This window comes from Cibotium barometz, chromosome 32 (genome assembly GCF_041138505.1).
Source record: "Cibotium barometz isolate CiBa-2024 chromosome 32, ASM4113850v1, whole genome shotgun sequence".
Classification (NCBI taxonomy): domain Eukaryota; kingdom Viridiplantae; phylum Streptophyta; class Polypodiopsida; order Cyatheales; family Cibotiaceae; genus Cibotium; species Cibotium barometz.
Genome location: NC_141077.1, coordinates 36,767,593 through 36,775,688, shown reverse-complemented (window position 1 = coordinate 36,775,688; position 8,096 = coordinate 36,767,593). Strand labels below are relative to the sequence as shown.

Sequence of the window (8,096 nt, the reverse complement as noted above, 5' to 3'; positions counted from 1 at the left end):
TGCAAGAAAGACAGCTCAATAAGTTCCCAAGAATGGATGGTAAAGCCAAGGAAATGAGTAGCCACATGATGCCCATGACAAAGCATGCTGACATCATTAAAGACAAGTTTGGTAAAATAGTGGATAGGCTTTTATGAGGTTGGTAGAAGAGTTGTGAAAATGGAACATGCAAATGTTAAAAAGTAGAAGACGTAAAAACCGTGCTTTGGAATAGAAGGCTGGGCCACATCAAAGAAGTTGATTACAATGTATGCCTTATATAACGTCTAGCCACATATTTCATTTTGTGAAGGATGTATATATGACGCAGTGTAAGCTCATGCTTCCCTTATCATAGATTTTGTTGGCCCTATGCATATAATCGACCATCGTGATGCTATGCATGGATACCTTACTTAAGTTTTTGATGCCAAGCATGGCCTACATTCTTTTTTTTTATGAAACCTTTAAGGTACTAAGCAATAGCTGAAAATGAATCTGATACGATGCAACAAAACTATATAAAAGAATCAAGGCATGCATGAGGATGGCTGTCAAACAAGAACTTACTATCATACTAGCACAATGGTGTAGCTAAAAGGAAAAATAGGCATCCAAAGAAGATGAAAGCAACTATATGCCAGCCCTTGACAACAAGAATACGTCTAAGGAAGTGGAAGCACCTAGTGATGATCAAGCACCCAACGATGAAGCTATTTAATAAGAACAATCAACATTGGAAGAGCAACCCACGTACTTGTAAAAATAGCAAAACCACTACCCAAAGGGTACGTAAAAACACTCCCCACTTCCAAGACATCCCAGAGCCTTCTTTTAGGGAAAGGGATTCCATTCGCTTGCAAAAACAAGAGTAACAAAGAGAAATAGCACTAGCAACCTTAATATTGCATCTGACAGATGAGGACAACCCCTAAAAGTATGAAGAAGCCATCAAATACTCACATTGTATGCAAGCAACAGAAAAGGAGATGGATGCCATTAACAAACATCACATGGTTTCTTGTTGACTTGCCTGAAGCGCAATCCCAATCATCTTGTATACAAGTGGGTGTAGAAGAAGAAGATTAGGGCAGATAGTGTTATAAAATACAAGGCAAGGCTTCTGGCCAAAGTTTTCAGGCTCAACAAAGAGACACAAGAAGAGGGGCATCCAAAGCCAAAGCGATCCACAACCATGAGAAACCAAACAGCCTTGGCAGCTCCATGCAATTGGACAATGTGGCAAACAGATGTCAAATATGCATGTATGAATGGGGACCTTGAGGCAGAGGTCTACATGAAGGAGCTAACTAGTGATGAAGTTGCTCCTGCAATTCCCATGCCACAAATATCTTGCCCATCTCAAATTCCACCCGTCACTACCTAGTACTCCTTAAAAAAGACTAAACAATCCAACATCAAATCCCCTGCAAGAGTTTGCAGATTAGAGCAACCCACAATGTTCTTTACACGCAATCACATCACATGTGTGACATACCTGAGTCCGGGAGCGCAGCCACCATCAGGGTGGACTCCTTGAGACAGCATGTGGTAGCAGACAGGCCAACACAGCCAGTGGACTTCAGGGCAAACAGGCAAGGCAAGTAAGGGCAAAGCCTGTGAGTAGCACGCAAGCAGACAAGACACACGGTGCCCACTGTCGAGGGCAGCAGATGTGATCATGTGGACAACCTTCATAAGATTTAATGCTCAACCTCAGAATAAATAAAAAAGTGAGAACAATTATGAGTAAACATGTGAACCCTTCCACCTAAAACCCAAACAGCATAAACCAACCAACTGGAGAGGTTTCCGTATGAAGTCATAATCTTCAACGTCATCAACGAATAGCCAGCATTTTTCAGTAAAGTTCATCTTCTGAGACTTGGGAGACTTGAAGGAGATCATTTCAACAGTTTTCTTGCAACTCAACCATGACCATAGCTTAGCAAGCTTTTACAAAAGCTATTTGTTCCTAGTTAAAGCAATACAATAGTAGAATTAGTTGTGTCTTTACGAAGAGTCTTCTCTAAAGTCTTCCAATGCTATTTTCTCTCTACTAAACACCTGCACTTCGAAAGATTTTTTTTTTGGGGTGGCGCGGGGGGGGGGGTGGCGCAGGGGGCAGGGGAGGCACGGTGTTTCATCAAAATTCATAAAACATCTGTGATAACAACAGCCACACTGACAGCATCCAAATGTAGCACGTCTACACCAAAGTTATGGCAAAGTTGCAGTTAAATGGAAGTCTTTGCCTACCACATGGATAGCAGTAGCATGGCAGCTAGGTAAAAAACGTCATCCAAAATGCTGTAATATTTCAAGCACAGTATCCTCAATTTTAACTTATTTCAGCCTAAAAAGAGGGCAGAATCACAATTTAAATGAACAAAAATACACAACAGATGCATTAAGCCTCCAAAGAGCCAGCCTACTATATAGATGGCAGCAGAATGGATCACGAAATTCTGATAACATGCCTACTTAATTAGAGACATACCCTCACTTTCAAAAAAAAAAACCCTCAGTATACACTGGCAGACCACCATCATCACTGATTCACTGGTAAAAACACAGGGTAACCAGTTTTTGGTTGCCATTTGCACCTGCAGAGATTAGCTGTGAGACACCTCCAAGCAGTTTTAGAAAAAACAGACTTCACGTGGCCAGTCAGCAAAAGGGATCAACACTATCGATCCCATTTGGTCCAGCTTAGAAAGCCTGGAGATGTGCTCATAGCATCCAACCACCACCTCTAGGAAGCTTCAAAGACAACTCCAAAACGACAGAGGAGTACTAGGACTACAGGATAGAGTCCTTGTTTATACATCCTAGTTAAGGCTAAGATGACCTTATGTGTGGCCATTTGGGTGGAATAAAATCTCTCAGTTTCATAAAAGAACCCCACCTCTGCATGCCAAAGAGATGACTCTGTGCATATGCATTTGCAGAGTCAAGATGTATACATATGATCATGGGTGCATGAATCACAATCAAAGCATGCTGCCTGAAAGTACCCACAGTGCAAGTCATATCAACATCCAGCCTGCAGTAGCATACTGTTGACCAACCCACATAAGTTTATTTGTTTTATCATGTTCTTGACGCAGACGGGCTATCCACCATTGGTCTGTTGTTTGTATTTCTTTCCCCCTGCTCTTGCCCTTAATAGTCAAAAAACCCTTGCTATTCCCTGCTCTTGTTTTTATCTACCCGCATGATATGATGTGCGCATAAAAAACTTTAACACCATACAGAGTAACCTGTGCTAACCCCCCACTTTGAAGAGTTTGGAGGCAATAAAAATTATGGCTAAATAAGAAACCCATAAAACTTGACCTCAAAAAAAAATATTTCCTTGATAATGGGACGTAAAACATAACTATAAGTGATTTCCCCTTAATCACTTCTTAATGCAAGATTTTGCACAAGCATTCATGATTTACCTCTGCCAGATTCATAGAAAGACTAATATTTGATTGTTTGTGCAAAAAAAAAAAAAAAAAAAAAACATTTGTGAGCCAAGCTTATGCCACTCTATGCATCTCTCTTGCCCAAGTTTCTGAGCAGCAGCTCCAGGAAAATAATACATAACAAGCTACGAGCTTCCTCTTATGAAATTCGATGCTATACAGATTTCTACAATACCTCTTAACAAAAGAAAAGATATATACCACCAATCGTTTAGTAAAATCTCTTGTGATGAGATTCCAAAATATATTGAGACCATATTGAAAAAAAAAATAGACAATTAAGAGCCACCTTGTTCTGCCCTTAAGATATCCACAGAGAAATCCAGCAGCTCCAACCTGCTACATGCAACCTGGAAGTCAATTTCACAGAACCAGTAACAATGTAAAAGGTATACCATATGGCTCTTGGCTATGTGCCACTGAAGTAAACCCAATTTTGGAAGGAGTACGTATCAATGCATGCACAGTTTGGTGTAACAGTCCAAGATAACCTGTGCAAGGAACCCCCCGAACCCAAAAAAAAAGGCATCAACAGCAAGCAACAGTGGCTTATCACGCAAATACCAAATAAACGCAGTACCTGAAATGCCACTGATACCCACCATTGATAAGTAGATGCAACTCCATTCAGCCATAAGGAAGTGTGGAGTTGGCTCAATTTACTCTGAGCAGAACTGTATAACCCCTCTACTGGCATATCCACCATCCACACCACTTTACTCCCCGAAAAGTCACACTTGACAAATAGGTCAATGATATGGCAACATGAGATGCTTGACTTCAGTTAATCAGTTTCAGTTAGGTGTATCAAGCCAAAAAAAAGCCTGCTGAAAAATTTAAACTTTGCCTTGAGTGTACTAATGGAACACATTGCAAGCCAAGCTCCAATGACAGAATAAATGAAAGAATTAATAGTCATTTCAAACCATCCCTCCGTACACTTGAAGATCCACTGCCAATGTGTTCACTCGATCTGCTAAAGGCAAAGTAAATGGCAGTAGTGCTGGCCAGCACTGATGCTCCCACTTCACTTGCTCAGTATGCACCTCACGACAATCAATTACCTCAGTGTTTATCTGATGCCAGCCTTCTTCATCCAAATCCACAAAGCAGAGTAGCACACCCTTACTGACACTCTAATCCTTCCACTGGTAATGTCAACCAAGATGCGTTACTGACTCCCAATTTTCTCAAAACAACAGCCGGTTCAGAGAACTGATACTTCTCCAGGACTTATTACAGAAAGTGACCCTCAACACCCCCTTTCTTTACTAAAAAAGCTGTAAAACACATAATCAGGAAACAAATTAAGCCAATATATACCTTTAAGAAGTCAACTGCTGCAAAACAACAGAGCTTAACAGAACATAATACATAAAGGCAGAACACATGCTTCACCTTATAGGTTCCTCCATCACTTGGGCGACGAAAGCCACCACTCTCAATATATGGGGAAGAGAACAATTTTGATTTTGGGCCACTCCCGATCTCTTTCCTCCAGGAACTAGGAGAACGGGACTGCACAATTTTCCGGTCTTGGTTCAAGTCACTTTCAAGACGAAAGTCCTGCTCCTGAGCAACAAGACCCTCACCAGCTGCCTTGTAGGTCCAAGAGGAAGAAGAGGCTGAGGAAGGTCGGGCAACCTTTGGGCCCAGATCCTCCTCTCCCAATACTATTCCAATGTCCCTGTCCAGAAAGCAACCCTTGCCTTCCTGTTCAAGCTCTGGATTTGATGGCACTTGCTCAACATCCTCTTGCCCTGAGAGAGCTGCATTCAAATGAGTAACCCCTCTGAGCAACTGATCATTAGCCTTCCCTTTAATCTCATCTTCTTCCTTCCTTCCCTCCTCAGCTGCTCTTCGAGCCATCCGCTCTTCTAGTTCAATCAACTTCAACCTTGCTGCTTCTTTCCTTCTTTCATCCTCAATCAAAAGTTTATTCTTCAAGTCTTCTCGTGAACTCCTTTCGTCCTCAAGTTTCCTGTTGGTATCTATCTGATCCAATCTTGCAGCATGTCCATGTGATGAGTCCCTCTTAAAAATAGTCTTCTGACCAGTGTAGTTGGACCCCTGCCGTTCATCACCTGCTGCTTTAACTTCTCTCCCCATGTCCTCAAACTTGATCTGTCGATCATCTTCAAAATTATGTGTTGCTTCATGCACCAAGCTACCCCCAGAGGCTGAACCCCTTATTCTCCTTGTGCCCAACTCCTCTGCTGAAATGTATGAAACAGGTGGCTCCACATGATGACCACGTGGAGCTTTAGAATCCAAACCAGGGCGCCCTTCCTTGGAAAGAAACTGGTCTCCAGTCCCTTGAGAGCCATATCTTCTACTGTACTGAGCATCATGCCCTGATCCTGGACTATAGGGAGCTGCAATGCTAGTAGTATGAAAGCCCCCCCTGCCATAAGGGGAATCAAAATGACTTACATCACCTCGCCGCATGTTGTCAACATCATTATTGAAATTCCCATGTCCTACTTGCCTATTCATGGTCATATCCTGATTGTACACCTCCGTGACATCTCGAGTGTACACATCTCTGGTGTCTCTGTTGTGAACCTCCCTAACATCTCGATTATACATGTCTCGGGTATCTCTGATATAATTTTCCCTGGTATCCCTGCTGTCTTTATTATACATATCGACAAAATCCCTGTTGTAGGACTCCCTGTTCCCTCTAGTATTTACCTCTCTGGGATCTCGATTGTATGCATCCTTCCCAAATGACCTTTGGCCATAAAACCCCTCTATACCCTGTATGACATCACGTACAGGGGCGGATATCCTGCCATGAAACCTGGGATCTGAACCTTCCTTGCCAAATTCCTTTTGTTCAGCATATGCATCTTCCCTTCCAAATGCAGCTGAAATTCCCTCCCTAAAAAAAGAAGGATCTTTGCTGAAGTAGCTTTCCTTACCAAAGGATGAGCTTTTCACGTCAGATCCAATTCGTCCCAGATCTTCAGTTGGGCTTGTCCTGATGTCTCCTGCAAGTTTTGTATGGTCACCATTTCTAGAAGGCAAAAAATCTCTACGTGATGAAGAGAGCCATGGAGGTTCAATCCCATTTTTACCGTTTTGAAAACCAGATTGCCTTATCTCAATATTGGAGCTGTCCTGGGTTACCTGTTGAGGGCTTCTGTATTGAGGTCTCAAATTATGGCCAACTTCTTTCAAATCCTCTGCCCAGTTACTAGCATGGTTAGGCCCCACAGATGGAGACTTGCCAAGTGATCCTTCCCCATAGCCACTACTCTGCCCACCAATTTGATTAGTCATGGAAATTGAATACAGTGAAGAATCAGGACTAGGGGTGGCTGCATTCACTTTCTGAGGTAGTTGTTCTTGTTTGCTGAGAGGCCGCAAGGGCAGGGCAGGTTGTAGCTGGAGGTTACCAGCAACAGTTTGAGAAGGATCCCCTTGGATCTGCTTATGCCCTTGTGGTTGGGATAGCTGCTGCAGTTTGAGCTGTTGATCCTTCACCTCCTGCTGCTTCTCCCTCTGCTTCTGCTGCAGATCCTTTTGCCTCTGATGCTGTGGCGGCGTTGGTGGGCGTGCAACAGCAGCTTGAAGGGTTGGAAACTCTTCCCCACGGATAATGGCCGGCTGCCTCTCCACTGGGGGTGTAGGAGGGAGACTGCGGGGGGTCGATCCATCACTGCCGGCCTGCATAGCTCGCAGAGCTGGAGGCGCATACACATCGGGCTTTCCCATGGCCATAGACTTCAAACCCTCGCCCACCATATCCAGCGATCTACCAAGCCCCGCCTTCTGATGATAATTCGATGCATCAGCAGGGGTCTCCCCTTTCGTCCACCCTGCCAGGGGCGGGCTCGCGGCTAGAACTTCCCCTTTGGTCCACCCAGCCAGGGGCGGACTGGCGGCTAGGGTTTCACCGCCTGAATTCTCACGCTTAAGAGAAGGGAGGTTCACAGGGCTAGGGATTCCAAGCCGCCCGCCGCCCGGCTTTGGCGATGGTGGCTGCCCACGTCTAGTAAGAACGAGCATACCTCCTGACGACGAAATGCGTGACTTGCCGGAGCTGCTGTTGTTGCTTGCAGATCCACCTTGATGCTGATCGGGCTTGCCATACGAGTCGTTCAGGTTTACAGAAGCGAACTTGTTGACGCGAGCCATCAGTGAGAGAGCCCCGAGCCAAAATGCATCAGCAGAGCAGGACAGGTATAGAAAACCAGATCAGAGAGTTAGACCTAGGGTTAGGGTTAGGGTTACGCTGATCAGAAAACTGGGGCTAAAAACCTGCGGGTCCTTTTTTCGTTTACGATTCTGACGTGCCGGCCCGTCAGCTTTTGCCGCAACCATGGCACCAAAATGTTTTTTCATTTTCATTAAATATATTATGTGAGATTTTTAAGAATCAGAGTGTTTTTTCTAAAGTTTTATTTTAGCCATATCTTGTTTTTTCTCCTTAGTTATATCAACAATATCTTATCTCAAAGGAGTTCGTATTCCAAATCTTCATATTTATATCAACGATATCTTATCAGTGAAAGGTTCATTTTTCAAGCTCATAGTGGTACTAGTTAGTAGTGATCTATCTCGATTCATGCTATCTTCCCATTGGCCGCGCAAGTTGCACTTGCACGCTATGCTTGCTTTTTGACACACGTCATGCTC

General features: G+C 43.7%; 1 protein-coding gene across 3 annotated transcripts; it reads right to left on the bottom strand.

Moving 5' to 3' along the window:
• Positions 1-3,435: 3,435 nt before the first annotated feature.
• Positions 3,436-7,761, bottom strand: LOC147620146 (uncharacterized). 3 transcript variants are annotated; one of them, XM_086772344.1, is made up of 3 exons: positions 4,851-7,761; positions 4,033-4,732; positions 3,436-3,943 (listed from the first exon to the last, which is right to left on the bottom strand). In XM_086772344.1, exons 1-2 carry the CDS (start codon positions 7,593-7,595, stop codon positions 4,724-4,726), a joined length of 2,754 nt encoding a protein of 917 aa, XP_086628470.1. In that variant the 5' UTR covers positions 7,596-7,761; the 3' UTR covers positions 3,436-3,943; positions 4,033-4,723. The 3 variants fall into 3 exon arrangements, with proteins under 3 accessions (XP_086628470.1, XP_086628471.1, XP_086628469.1); XM_086772345.1 differs by having other exon boundaries at positions 3,436-3,788; positions 4,851-7,755; XM_086772343.1 differs by having other exon boundaries at positions 4,055-4,732; positions 4,851-7,755.
• Between the last annotated feature and the right edge of the window lie 335 nt (positions 7,762-8,096).